The sequence below is a fragment of the Malania oleifera genome, chromosome 5 (assembly GCF_029873635.1).
Source record: "Malania oleifera isolate guangnan ecotype guangnan chromosome 5, ASM2987363v1, whole genome shotgun sequence".
Classification (NCBI taxonomy): Eukaryota; Viridiplantae; Streptophyta; class Magnoliopsida; order Santalales; family Ximeniaceae; genus Malania; species Malania oleifera.
Window position 1 is genome coordinate 90847821 of NC_080421.1, and position 15481 is coordinate 90863301.

General features: G+C 35.3%; 1 protein-coding gene across 1 annotated transcript in view; it reads left to right on the forward strand.

The window, feature by feature from the left end:
- LOC131155607 (E3 ubiquitin-protein ligase SP1) overlaps window positions 1-12494 on the forward strand; it is a 35737-nt gene extending 23243 nt beyond the window's left edge. Inside the window, exons 7-11 of the mRNA XM_058108854.1 lie at window positions 9003-9115; window positions 9203-9313; window positions 10126-10169; window positions 10261-10369; window positions 12068-12494. Of these exons, the coding sequence (XP_057964837.1) occupies window positions 9003-9115; window positions 9203-9313; window positions 10126-10169; window positions 10261-10369; window positions 12068-12170 (480 nt within the window). The 3' untranslated portion in view covers window positions 12171-12494. The remainder of the gene's footprint in view (window positions 1-9002; window positions 9116-9202; window positions 9314-10125; window positions 10170-10260; window positions 10370-12067) is intronic.
- The last annotated feature ends 2987 nt before the right edge of the window (window positions 12495-15481 follow it).

Here is a 15481-nt window from a genome sequence, read left to right on the forward strand (position 1 = left end):
TCATCATGCTCATTTCAAACTCTCTTTGCATAGTTGTAGCAAATTCGTTACATAAATCTTCATGAGTTGCTCCAAATATGATGTCGTCAACATAAATTTGTACTATAAGCATATTATTATTTTTGGTTTTTATAAATAAAGTGCTATCTATCTTTCCTTTTGAAAAATTGTTTTGGAGTAGGAACTTGCTTAGTCTTTCATACCAAGCTCTAGGAGCTTGTTTCAATCCATACAAGACTTTAGTTAGCTTGAATACATAATTTGGGTTTTTAGAGTCTCAAAACCTGGAGGTTGTTTAACGTAAACTTCTTCATTTATATAACCATTTAGGAATGCGCTTTTTACATCCATTTGGTATAGTTTGAAGTCTTTGTTGATTGCATAGGCAAGAAGCATTCTTATAGCTTCCATTCTTGCTACGGGAGCAAAAGTCTTTTCGTAATCTATACCTTCTTCTTGACTATAGCCTTGTGCTACTAGCCTAACTTTATTTCTTACAACTACCTCATTTTCATCCTTTTTATTTCTAAACACCCATTTGGTTCTTATGATTGATTTATCTTTGGGTTTAGGTATAAGTTCCCATGCTTGACTCCTTTCAAATTGATTTAGTTCCTCTTGCATAGCTATGATCCAAGAATCATCTTTTAAGGCTTCTTCTATATTCTTGGGTTCATCTTGAGACAAAAAAAATATAATGGTTACAAATATTTTTTAATGAGGCTCTGGCGGTTATTCCTTTTGATGGTTCACCAAGAATTTGGTCTTTTGGGTGACTTTTAGCATATCTCCATTCTTTAGGTAGTTCTAGATTTTCAATGGTGTTTTCATTTGAAGCTTCATCATTATTTTCTTCTTTTATTTCAATATCTTCTACTTTTTGTAAGATATCTTCTTTTTCATATTTCTTAACTTTATTGTCACAATTATTTGATTCATCAAATGTTATATGTATTGATTCAATAATAGTAAGAGTCCTTTTGTTATAAACCCTATAAGCTTTACTATTTGTAGAGTAACTTAAGAAGATACCTTCATCAGATTTTGCATCGAACTTTCCTAAATCATCTTTAGTATTAAAAATAAAGCATTTACACCCAAATACATGAATGTAGCAAATGTTGAGTTTTCTACCTTTCCATAATTCATACGGTGTTTTGTCTATACTTGATCTTATGGATACTCTATTTATAATGTAACAAGCTGTATTCACAGCTTCTGCCCAAAAGTATTTAGGTAGATTATTTTCGTTTAACATGGTTCTTGCCATTTCTTGTAGGGTTCTATTTTTTCTTTCTACAACTCCATTTTGTTGTGGAGTCCTAGGTGCTGAAAAATTATGGTTTATTTTATGTTCATTACAGAATTTATCAACATTTTTGTTTTTAAATTCCCTACCTTGATCATTTCTAAAATTAGTTATATTATAACCTTTTTCATTTTGTAATTTCTTGCATAAGGTGATTAGCATGTCACAAGCTTCATCTTTGTTTGCTAATAATAATACTCAAGTAAATCTTGAATAGTCATCTACTATTACAAAAACATATTGTTTGCCTCCTAAGCTTAAGGTTCTAGTTGGACCGAATAAGTCTAGGTGCAAGAGTTCTAGGGGTCTTTTAGTAGATATGTATTTTTTCTTTTTGAAGCTTGTTTTAACTTGCTTTCTTTTTTGGCATGCATCACACACCTTATCTTTTATGAATTTAGTATTTGGTAATCCTTTTACAAGATTTTTCTTAGATAATTTGGATAAAAGATCCATACTAGCATGTCCTAGTTTCCTATGCCATAACCAGCTTATTTCATTCATTTCTGCCAAACAAGTTACGTTTTGTTTTATTAAATTCTCAAGGTTTATACACTAAACATTATTTATCCTATGAGCTATAAACAAGATTTCATTGTTTTTAGGATTTTGGATAACACATTTTTCTTTCTTAAAAGTTATTTCGAACCCTCTGTCACTTAATTGGCTAATGCTTAAAAGATTGTGTTTTAATCCTTATACTAATAGCACATTATCAATAGTAAGGGAAGGTTCTTTACCTATTTTTCCAATGCCAATAATTTTACCTTTGACATTATCGCCGAAGGTGACGTATCCCCCATCCTTTTGTTTTAACGAAGTGAACTTGGTCCTATCACCAGTCATGTGCCTTGAACACGTGCTGTCCAAGTACCACTTGTCCGTTGACGGTGATGTCCTAAAGCATACCTACAATGAGGGATTCATTGTGTTAGTCTTTGGAACTCAAATTCTTTTAACTTTCTTTGTATTGTTTTTAGTTCCATTATTGATTTTCCATTCTTCTTGAACTTTAACATACTTTCTTTTTAGTGGGCAATTGAACATTACATGACCTTTAGTCTTGCACTTGTAGCAAGTGGTGTGTTCATGTTTGTTATTTGAAGAAGTACTAGCATAGTGCTTGGCTTCTTTAACAAAGTATCCCATGTATAATTTTTTACTCTTTTTATTTGTTTTACCATTATAATCTATTCCTTCTTTATTTCCATGTAGTCTTTACTGTCCAATCATTTTTTCAAAATTTTATTTTCCTTTGGTAAAGTTATATATAACTTTCTCCTTATCCTCTACTGATTTCTTAAGTTCATTTATCTTTAAATTCTTTTTATTCAAATCATTTACATGAGTTTTGCCTAACTCTTGAGTTATTTCATTTACTTTCTCTTCTAACTTTTTATGCAAGAGTCTTTTTCTTTTTCAATGATTTTGGAGGATTCAAGTTGCTTCATCAATTCTTTATTTTGATCTTTTAGAGTTATGTTTCTCTTGGAGATTTTTATGAATCTTTTATGTAAAGAAAACAACTCAGCTTGTAATTCCTTATAGGAAGGCATACTATCACAAGACTCATCACAAGACTCATTGTAGGATTCTGTTGAAGAGTAGTAGGAATTTACCTCTTCCTCATTCGCCATGAAACATATAGTTGCCATCTCTTGTCCACTTGATTCATTTTCCGTCTCGCTGGAGCTTGAATCATCCCACGTGGCCTTCATAGCTTCCTTCTTTTTCTTCTTGTCTTTCTTGAGCAACGGGCAGTCCGACTTGATATGCCCTGGTTTATTGCAGTGATAGCATATAGGAGGTTTATTCTTACCTTTATTTTCTTTTCTACTTGTCTCTCCTTTTTTAGATTTCTTTTTGTTAAATTTTCTAGGAAACCTTTTATTTTTCCTATAGAACTTGCCTAATCTCTTAGTGATAAATGCTAGTTCGTCCTGATCTAAGTTGCTTGATTCACTTTTCTCTTCACTTGAGCTGTTACTAGAGGCTTTTGATGCAATGAATCTTTTATGTTTCGGTTCAGGATTCCTTTCCTTTAAAGCCATTTCATAAGTAAGTAGTGAACCAATGAGTTCATCTAGAGAGGTGTTATTAATTTTTCTACCTTCTGTGATAGCTGTAGCCTTTGGTTCCCATATGGAGGGAAGACCTCTTAGAATTTTTCTAATCATTTCGTAGGTAGTATAAGTTTTTCCTAAGGCACTTAAAGAATTGATTATATTTTGTGTACATATTTGATATGGTTTCATTTGAATTCATCTTGAATGCTTCATACTCGCTTGTTAACATGTCTATCCTATTGTCTCTAACATCTATTGTTCCTTCATATGTTTCTTCTAATTTGTCCCATATTTCTTTAGCCGTCTTGCAGGCCATGACCCTATTAAATTCGTTAGCATCTAAGGCACAATATAAAGCATTTAGAGCGCTTGAATTGATTTGAAGCATTTTAAAATCTGAATCGGTCATATCCTTTTTCTCTTTTGGAATCTGTTTTCCATCTACTATCTTAGTGGGAATAAGGTCTCCATCCATAACTACTTCCCATGCTTTCCAATCCATGTGTTGGAGATAGATTTGCATTCTCCTTTTCCAAAAGGTGTTGTTGTGTTCACAAAAGATTGGTGGACGGGTTGAGGATTGGCCCTCACCGAAGGGTGGTACTCCTATATTTACCATTTGATCTTTTTATAGTTTCTTGTTAGGAATTACTATAACTAGGCTCTGATACCAATTGAAATTGGAATAGCTTTCCCAAGAGGGGGGTGAATTGGGATTTAAAAATTTTTATTCCTCCTTTTTAATACCTTTTGTGTTATAACAACAATCAATGCTCAAATACAATCAAAATTAATTCAGAGTAATCACAATCAAAGTAAATTTATCAACCACTCAATTCATGTAATAATAGCCCTGTATCAATATGAAAATTTGCTGAACTTGTAGAAGCCGTGTATCACACTTACACTTCTTCCCGATGTTCAGCTTTTAAATAAACTTTCAGTATAATAAGTTAAGGAAGATCAACCAACGTAGTCCTTTTCGGTTTCCGCAATCAGTGCTGATCAATTCAAAACAAATTACCTTCCGGTCTATTTAACAACCGAACACTCAGAATTTATGAATTTTAAAGCAACCACACAGATTGTAACTTTTGCTAAAAAAATAAAGAGTAGGGAAGAGAAAGAAGAACACAGGATTTTATGAGGTTCGACTTCAACACAGTTCCTTTACCAGGCAAAACAATACCAGTTACAACACTCTTTGGGTAAGGCTAGAGCCCGTCTTCTCCAAACAATATCCCCTTATTTGGTTCAATGATTCAGCACTCGAACCGTCAATCAATTTGTTACAAAGATTCAAAACAAGGCGTACAAGAACTTGCTCCTCAAAGAGCTGATTAGTACATATTGAAAAACTATGTACTTCAGTAAATTCAGAATATGAAAATTCAAGATAAAGCTCTAAAGATTTATCACCGTAAGTATCTTTCAATAGATGAAAGAATCAACAATTGATGCACAATCTCAGTGAGAAACTCAGCAAGACTTCTGAGATTTCGTGAGTGATGAGAGCAATAGAAAATTTTCAGAATTTCAGTAGGCTTTGAGAGAGTATGATAGCTGAATTGATTTCTTGGTGTCTAAATTAATGAACCTTGAGGGTATTTATAGATGAGGAAAAATTTCTTGCTTGTTCCCCAAGTTTACTTGGAGTAGGGTCTAAGTTGTAAATTTGTTTGGACTTCAAATGATTTAAATTTCAAAAATATGCTCGTTGGAAATTTTAAAATCTGCCGCAAGCCAGACGATTGTGAAGTCACTGGCAGTCGTTTGTCCATGTATATCATACATATTTTTTCAAACAGAAAGGTGGCAGTTGGCTGTCCTCATGGTAGCAGTCGTCTGTCACTAAACAAATCTATTTTTCAAAACACACAGAATGGTGGCAGTCGGCTGGTAGAACACACATAGATGACTCACTGGTCACTGGCAGTCGTCTGTCAATTGCTTGACAGTCATCTGTCAGGCTTCTGACTTGTGTTTAAAATGCTTTAAAAACATGCCAGTCGCCTGTTACTAGACAGACAGTCGTCTTTCCAACAGAGTTTCTTACTTTTGAAAAACATTTTTATCTCTCTCATTTTTGCTTAGATATTCTTGGAGTATAAATTTATTTAACTTTGAAGAACATGTTCCAAGATTTTAAAACTTTGAAAAACATGTTCCAAGATTTTAAAACTTCAGATTTCTAAGTGTCTTTGCCTAATGAGCTTCAAAATGAAAGTTCATATTTGAATCAACTTTGAAGTACTTACAAAGGTTGTTCTATAAACACATTTGACACATCTTTGCCTTGAGTTCTTTTGATGCTGCTCTTTAATCTTTCAGACTTTTATGAGCTTTCATCCTTGTTCCTTGATCTTTGTAAGCTTTCATGTCAGGGTATGTGAAATTTGAGCAAATCATCTTTGCCTGAAATAATATCACTTGAAAACACATTAGATAACTTTACTTTGTTATCATCCAAACCAAGAGTTTGTAAGCCTAACTAGGCCAACACTACTTTCAAAAGATCTAGTGCTGAAGCGGAATATCAAGCTATGGCTCATACTGTGAGTGAGCTATGTGGCTGAAGTCTCTAATTTCAGAGATGGGATTCTTGGTAACAAAGCTAATAGCTGTGTTTTATAATAATCAAGCTGCCATTTATATTGCTAGCAATCCAGTGTTTCATGAGTGGACAAAGCACATAGAAATTGATTTCTCATTTTGTGAGGGATGCTGTGTTGAAGAATGTCGTGAGGACTCCCTTAGTGAAATCTGTCAATCAATTAGGCAATGTTTTTACGGAGCCTTTATTTAAGCCCTTCTTGTCTAATTTTGTTGCAAGCTGGGGTTAGATGATATTTATGCACCTCCAGCTCAGGGGGGGGGGGGGTGTGTTAGAAGAGAATATGTTATTTTAATATTAGGTTGTGTTAATAGGGGTATTTTTGTCCTTATGACTTTATTATTAATAATAATATATAAGAGGACAGACTTGGTGCTGTATGTAGACTCCAGTTCTTTCCTCTCTTTTTCTCCTCTTCTCTTCTCTGCCTCTCTTCTTCTCCCCTCCATCTCTGACTTTACAACAGTAAACTGGTAAGAGAGAAAAAGCTATAACAACATTTCTGGATGTATTTCCAAACTCTTAACACTCTAAGCTCCTATCCAAACTCTATCCACCCCATTATGCTAAAGACCATATTTTGAAGTGATGATTCCTCTCCAAAGGTAGTTGTTCTCCTTCATGAATCTTCAAATCCATTGGCCAAGGAGAGATTTGTTGGAAGTAGAGAGATTTAAGCCCAATGCATCCATTTCAAATTGTGTGTTTTATAGCCCTACATTTAACGAGATGACATTTGAATTCTTCCCTGAGCTCCTTCAAAGGAATCTTCTACGAATTCCTTCTAACCTTTTGGCAACTAAGCAAGATATGGGAAGAGGGACAAAAAATAGACTGGAAGATAAGTCAAGTTTTTCTTGATGAGTTTAAGTCCCCCACCTTTTTGATGGCTAGTTCCTTTTTCATCAAGCTAGGTTTTCTCAAACCTTTCAATGATGGGGTTCCAAACTCCTTTGTATTTTGAATTTGGCTCCAAGATGGAGAGCAGGGTAGGTAATAGGAAGTCCCCTGCTCACGTCCCAAAAGGCCAGCTTGGTTCTGTCCCCTACTAGAATTATTTCACTTTTTCCCAAATTCACCTTCAGGCTTGAGACTGTTTCAAACCCAAGAAAAGTGCATCTACGGTTGAATATTTGCTGAGGATTCTCTTCACAGAAAATGATGGTTTTGTCTGCAAAAAGAAGATGGAATACTTCCATTTCACTCCAATTCTTCCTGATATTGAGATCTTTGAGAAAGCCTTCTTTGATGGTTTAATTCAACAATAGGACCAACAATTCCATGACCAAGATAAAAATTAAGGGGTGAAAGAGGATCATGTTGCCTCATATCTCTATAAGAGCAAATAATTCTGATGGGCCACCCTTGAAGAGCACTGAAAAAGTTTGGGGTAGCAATGCATTGTTGGACCTATCTACACCAACACTCCTTTGATGGGCAAACACATGTTATAGGGGCGTGCACACGCATACACATTACACAGAGATTAATCAAATAAGTTACTCACATATCCTAAAAGTAAATTTTTAATTGAACGAAAGATTTTCTCACTAAATATTTGCGTGATTTCTTATTATTATTATATTATTATAAAATATTTCAAGAATATTTTTTAAAATAATAAGGAAAATAGTACCAAAAATATCATTATTGTTGCTATTAATTATTTTCTATTCCAATTATCTAATAGGTAATTATGACCAACATATTTGTGTGCGTGTGCGCGTGTATTAGCAATTCAACCACTAGTTTGATTGACTGTTCAAACTGGTCCAACTAACCCAGTTGCTTTCACCTGGCTGGTCACCAGTCTAGGTTTTAAAATCATAATGCATACAGTTCATGTACAGTCTGTTGATGTGTGTGGGTCCATGTCCAAAATGTGTTGGACATGAGCATGTCCTTTCAGGTAGGTTTTCTTGTCTGTCGTGGATAGCATTGACACTGTACTCTGTAGTACTGTCACTGTATATAGCTTGTATTTGTCTGTATCAATTTAGCAATCCTTGTATGGATGATACAATATGCATTTGAATTTTGTGATGTACTCTTTGTGATGTTTTAGTGGTTTCCTTAATTACTGTGTCATCAACCATGGCTAGCCTTGTAACTTCATCAACCATGGCTAGCCTTGTAACTTCCTCTTAAAAGTTCCTCTAGATATGTGTTGATTACACATCACCTTAGAAGAGCTTCCATGTTCCATTTTTATTTTGTGAATTTTCTATTTAATTTGATAACCCAATAGGCATGCTGAGATCACACTGCTGCAATTATATTGTAACATCCTCTTCTCATTTGATTGATAATGTATGTTATTCACCACTTTTGCAAGGCATGCATTCTCCTTAACCATGAACTTTATGCATTTAGGCACGTTTTTCTTTTCCTCTCTTTCTGCAATCTACCTAAGATTAAAATACGTACTTATATTATCTCTTGACCATACATTTTAACATTTAGTAGTGCTTTCTGGACTCGTCAATTATTACATCCGTTCATCATTATTTTTGTAACATCCTCCAAATGGAAGCGATTTGCAACTGCTTAATATATGAAACTCCCTGCTTATTTTTGCCCATATCATTTAGATCCTTATGCAACTCTTTCATATGAAAAGTGAAATGTTGTACCAGCTGAAATGGTCCACTATAAGACAACTACTTTTTCCAGCAGAAGTGGCCTGGCCGTCAGTCTGAAAATATTTTTCCCATGGTCCAAAGGAAGGTTCCTCACAATCCAAAGGGACTTCGCAACAGCTTAATGTATAAAATTTTTTCCTTGTAATTGTATTGTTTAGTTGATCATGTGTTTTGTTATTTTTATGAGAAGACTGAAAACTTATTTTTGTTGTATTTTTTGCCATTGTCAAAACAAGTGGCTTTAAAAGTTGGAGTGATGATTTGCAGGGAGGTTGTTATCTTGGATTATGGACTGTAAGCCCTTAGGCATGTTCATCTGTTAGTACTGTTATTTATTTTTTTTCTTCTTGTGGTTCCTAATGTATCATCAGGCTGTTAAAGATGACATTGGAACATTACATATTCAGCGACCACACCGAGGTCCATTTTATGTGTCTCCCAAAAGTATTGACCAGCTCATTGCAAATCTCGGGAAGTGGGCAAGGTTGTTTTTAATATACCTATTGTAATAACTTTCTTCTTTCTTTCACCTGTCTTTTCAACATTTAAGTAATAGGGATGTGCCTTTCAGGTGGTATAAGTATGCATCGCTGGGATTTACTGTATTTGGATTTTATCTGATTGCTAAGCATGCCATCCAAAATATCATGGAAAGGAGACGTCGGTGGGAACTGCGTAAAAGGTATGGTTAACTTGTGTTTCTCATTGTTGTTTCAAACTAATACAACTGCAATGGCAAAGTTCTTAGCTTCTTGCTTCTCTTCTTTTCAATAAGCAACCGCAATTCTATTAGAAAGCGCCCAAAAGTGGGTTCAACCTACTTATCCGAAAAAAAAAAGAGAGAAAAAGTAAAAGAAGAAAAGAAATTAATGAAAAAAGGGGAAGGACCCATCTGACCATTCTTATTGTTAAATAGCATATGAAAACAGTAATATTGACTTTGAAGATTAAAACCATAATAGGTGGGTTTGAAAGCAATAAGCCTTCTTGAAGGACCTTGTAGGGTATTCTTATTGAGAGGCTGAATGCATGTTTTGACAGTGCCAGGAGTCCCAGGACGTTATTATAATTAGGTAACTTTACACCCTGCCCTGTGTCCTGATGACTGTGAACTAGCTTCCAATCAATGTCTTTTCCTAGTTAGATTTTGCAGAGTTCCAGTAACAGAAGGTTAATGAAGGTTACTGTAGTCAGGTGACTTCCCCTTCAACGAGTCTTTGTGTAGTGTGCATGATCAGTCTTGGACTAGATTAATGTTCAAGTTACTTGTCCAATTTACAGTAGGCCAGGTGTAGTTGTAGGGGAAAGTAGTGGATAGAAGAACATCATCTACCTTCAACTAAATTCCATATGAACTTTTTATTGATGCCGAGTCCAATTATTCCAATAATTCAATCACAAATAGTATGAGTTTTTTGTGGATGGCATTGATCCACTCCTGTTCTCAATTTTCTCTTGAAAACAAAAGAAGCCTTATAAAATTCTACCATGCAGGGTTCTTGCAGCTGCAAGCAAAAGATCAGGGCAAGATAATGAAGGTTTTCATTGATTGTTTTCTGTCTTTGATTTCTTTTTCCTTTTAAAAAATATTCCTAGCTGTAGTACTGAAATGTTGTGAATGTTTTTCAGATCCAAATGGAAAAGCTGAAAATGATTCAGATAGTGCTAAAAAAGATCGACCAATGCCAGATCTCTGTGTGATATGCCTAGAGCAGGAATATAATGCAGTTTTTCTCCAGTAAGCATCCACCAATCTCTTTCAGTGTTCAATTTTTCTAATTGACGAAAATTGTTAGATGCCCGAGTCTAACCGTAAGGGTGCATGCCTTCCTCATATTCCTTCCAATTGTAATTTCTTTTCAAAGATGTTGCTGCTGTGATAGTGAGAGGAACTATTCTAGATTGCTTACATGCATGGGTATGAGAAGAGTAATGAATTAATGGTTGGATATATTTTTTGCTGGCAGTCAGCTTGTGGGAATAGCCCTAGCTTTTGTTGATCTCAGAGTCACAGATCAGATGTGAGGATTGTCTGATTGGGTCCACGTCTCAGTGAATGAGAAGGCATGTTGTGGATCTCAATAAGACCTTTCTGTTTAGCATGTAGTGAAGAGTAGTTCCATGTGCCTGAAGAGATTTGGAGGGATGCTGCTCAATCTAAAGGGAGAAAGGTGCTGTTGCTTTGTGGGACCTCGCCACTCTGGCTTACAAGGGTCTTTTGGTACCACTGTTTTTTTTTTTGGGGGGGTGGGGGAGGGGTGCAACCTGTTGAAGTGAAAACTGAATACAGAAAATAAAATCAGTAGAAACTGAAAACTGGAAACTAGCATCCTGTTTGGTGCTTATGTGCACAAAACTGAGACAAACTAAATGCGTGTTCATTATTTCCTTCCTAGAATCAAACAAGAATCAATTATACATACCACTTTTAAATCACCGCAAAATTCTTCATCATCAAGTTGTAAACAATTTAGTAGTATCACTATTCAACCTTTGAGTGTGAAAATAAGGGCGTTGCTGGGCCACAAGGTTCCCCACTTGCAAGGGTAGGGTTGTCACACTGTATACAGCCTTACCGCTGCTTTTATGCAGAGAGGCTGTTTCTTTGGACTCAAACCCTTTTCAAAGGAGCAACCTTACCATTGATCCAAGGCCTGCCCTCTAAACCTTTATGAGTGTAGCATTAAAAAATATTTAAAGTCTGAATCAAGTAAAATATGATTTGAATAAAATGCAAAAGAATACAAACTAAAAGATGTTATAAAAATAACCTAGTAATTTTGCCTTTAACTTCACCCTTTAGTACTCCAAGAATGTTTAGAGGAATTGTCTTCTTCTTCTTTCTTTTTATAAAATCAAAATTGTAGAAATTTAATGGATATCTTATTTAATTTAATTTTAATTTCATATGGCAAGTTTATTTTATTTTTTCTTGATAATAATTTGTGTGCACAATGATTCAATCCACAAAGTGAATTTATGAATATTAGAAGTATTATAGCAATAGAGGGCAAGTCTTAACCTAATGGTAAAGGTGTTTCATCCAAATCTGTAGGTGTTTCAAGTTATGGAGACAATCTCATCAAGTGTGAAGGCATGACTACGTGCATTGTGCCTTTCTAGATACCCTTTGTAGCATGGAGCCTTGTGCACTAGATTTTACATTTTAAAATATTGTTGCAATAGGCTAGCCAACAAATGAAAATACCAGATCCCCTGGAGTTTTTCTCATGTTTAATGTGAATTGGGCATGTTTGCTGTGCATGTGCACGGGGCTACGTTTGTTCCAATTCCGAAAATGATGTTGATTGTCAAATCTAGCAGTCTGAAGTCCAAATGTTGAAACCACAAAATCATGTTCTTATGTTTACTTAATGTGCTTAAATTGTTCAGTATAAATAAATTGACCAGGTGGTCTACTGGCTGTGATTTACAGGTGTGGTCATATGTGCTGTTGCATGGTGTGCTCATCGCATTTGACCAACTGTCCACTGTGCCGGCGGCGAATTGAACAGGTAGTGAGGACTTTCCGCCATTGAAGCTGTCTGTAGAGGTGTGGCAGTGATAAAAGAGGGGAATACTAGAGGAGGATTGCACTCCTCATGTTTTGCTTAATGTCAAGGCTAAGATAAACCTTTATTACGTGGCATCTTATCCTCCTCCTCAGCCAATATCCTACAGCTGCTGCCTACTAGGTTTTTAGTTTTTTGGATCTTTTCCTGTTTCTTGAAATTGTTCCATTACGATGGCCTGTTGATTCATTCACAGAGAAATTTCTTTTGGGTTTTACTTTTCCAAATTGTAAATGACACAACCGGGCATGTTGTAAATTGATGTGATATATGGAAAAAATTTTCATGCTATTTTTCCTCTCCTTTCCATTTGGTTTCACTTTTGAGATTTCTCTTAGCTTACTTTGCCTTTGTTGATGCTGGTCTTGTTGGAAAAAACTACCATTTAAGCTATCTTTTTACATAGTGTGGGCGTTGCAAGTAAATTAAGGAACCTTTGAAGGGTTGAAATGTACTAAAGTGAGGATTTAATACCGAAAAAGCATGAAGCTAGAGTTTTTGGAGCATAAAAGATTTTGAAAAAGGGCAGCTTGAAGGGTTGGAGCATGTTGGAAGTGAAAGATCTGCCTTTGTGATTTTTATGCCCTTTTACAGTTTTGGTTTTGGACTATTTGTTTTTTGGCAATATGTCAGGGTAGCCTGGGAGTGGTAAGGGAGGCGATACTGTGATATCTTCCTTTGGCAAAAAAACAAAGAAGCCTATAACAGATGAGATGAGATGAGGAAAAAAAGAAGTTTTCCTTTTTTATGTAGATCAGACGAATTGAAAGAGAATAATGACGTGTCTACAATTATTTGGTTGGTTTGGGCATTTTTCTTACAGAACTTTGAATTATTCTTCGAGAAATTCTTGCCGTATATGAAAGCTCACCATCTCAATTGATGAAATTCTTGCGGCTAATTTCATGTCTACACACCTGTACAGAATCCAGCAAGTTTACAATTTCTTTCCTGAGATGATGCCGTCCTTTTGTGTGTAACAGCTATACAAAGTATTAAGCAGTGCTTTTGAAGTTTGTTGTTTGATCCTTGTTCCTGAGAATATGATCCCCAAACCATCACATCGTGAGGAAAATTGAGCAAAGTTTTATATTTTAATACCCATTTGGAATCTTAGCTAGAAGTTCCTCTTCATTTCCTACATGTTCGTTTTAAAGCAGGCTCCACCATTATTCTCATCTCGTAGAACTGCTCATACTTTGTTCTTTCAAAAGTAATCCTTAGCTGCCATTGGGAATCTTAACCAAAATTCTCCCCATTCATTTTCAACACATAGCCTGGTTTTCACACTATGAAATCCATAGCAAGCTCCATCATTCGTCAATCTGATGTTATTAAACTGTTTATGGTCATGTAATGCTTATGCTATTTAAGTCTCGAAACACAAGCAAGCAAGACGAACTTCCTCAAGCTCTAGTTTCCTAGCCAAACTCTGAACTTTGGAATTCTTCAACAGACTTCAGAGCGTCCTGAACTCCATCATGGGCATGTGTGATAAAATCTACAATGCGTTTAGCATCAATCGTAAGCAATCAAGGCACCGCATTTCCCACCGCATACGAACTGAACCACACTCTCAACCTCCCAACAGTAGGACAGCAGCTAAAGAGGTTCCTATAGATGATTTTGCGGCCCCAGTTCTGCACAATCTTCCACACGAGAACGAGAAGTCAGTGATGACTCATGCTTCCAATCACAAGAACAAAACTAAGCCCAATGTCTCAGTGCAGGGGGAAAAACATAAAACCAGTGCAGAGACGGCTTCATTAGGAGAGGCGGTTGGGCTGCAGCAGCAGCATGCTGCTTCAACAGATGGGAAACACCGAGTCAAGAAGGAAGGAGGTAACAAATCAGAACAAGAACATATTAACGATGATAAGTTCTCCGATTACATTCATCGAATAAAGAAGAAGATGAGAGCTGCTTCAAATTTAGGCCGTGGAAAGAGTTTTTCTGGGACGGAGAAGTTACCAGACAACAGTAATGACAAGTTTTCTGATTATATTAATCGCGGGAAGCTTAAGTTCAGAGCTATGACAAACGTTGGTGTTGGGAAGAGTGTCTCCTTTAAATGAACCCCACTACTGCAATGAACAAAGAGAGAAACTTCAAAAGTGGATAAAGGTTTCCTATATATAAGGGTGGTTTTGGTGATTTTTTAAGGTCATGGCTGTGTATGTGGTGTCCATAAGCATATGGTAAGTCTGTTTGAAGTCTTAACTAGCATGCTGTTTGGCTATTGGGGTTGTCATATATTCTGCTGTCTTCAAGTTGCTACATGATGTTTGTGATTCCAATGTATTTGTGTATTTACAGTTTTTGAAAATCAATAAACTACGAAGGTGCAATGTTCTTGATAACGTTGTTATGTTTCTTGGAAAGTTATTGCCAACAATGCTTGAATCGTCTCTGATTTTTTCCAGAATACAAGAAAAGGTCCTTTTCGTGTTAGTTTTCTGCTAGAACCTTTAGGCCTACCATTGCGTGTCCAAAGAGCAAATCCTTGAAGTGTTCATGTGCAGAGGGACTAGTACTGAACCCAGGTTTCTCTCATTCATTCTCCATTTCAATTCATGGTAATTACAACATTTTCCATCATCATATTTAGATGGTACTTGACAGAATATGATTTTTGTATGGTCACATACTAGGGTTCGATAAGCCCAATATCTTCTCATAAACTCTATACTTCTACACCATAATTTTGAACTGTGAAATAATATAGCTAAGATTTCATTTTTTTTTTCAATAGAATACTTGTTTTCCACAAAGCATGTAGTGATTACTTGCATGGACGATGATCAAAAGCATGGAGCTAGGAGAAATTATGTGTGATGCCTAGATTTCAACCCGAAATAAATAGTTTTAAAAAAAATACATCACTACAAAAATGTGAAAATTTGTTTGCGAGAAAAATTAAAATTTCAATTTTAACTATGAAACCAAATGATTATATGAATTAGTTTAGAGCATCAGTTAGTGTACCAAGCATTCACCATTGGACATAAGCCTTTTTCAATTTCATTTTGCCTATAAATGAGAGCTTCTAAAATCAAAGAATACATACTCAAGTTGAGAGAAGATATTCATATATTTTTTTTATTTACAAAAGAGAAGGACACCAAGTAAGTTTAGATTTGTACGATCTTTAATTTTTTATTTTTGAATTTAATTTTGACTTAAATTAAATGTGTGTGTAATTTAAAGAAATTTATGCCTATTTTTGTATTTTAATTTTTTGTATATTCGTTTAACTTTTTACAATAATTAGTGGGATA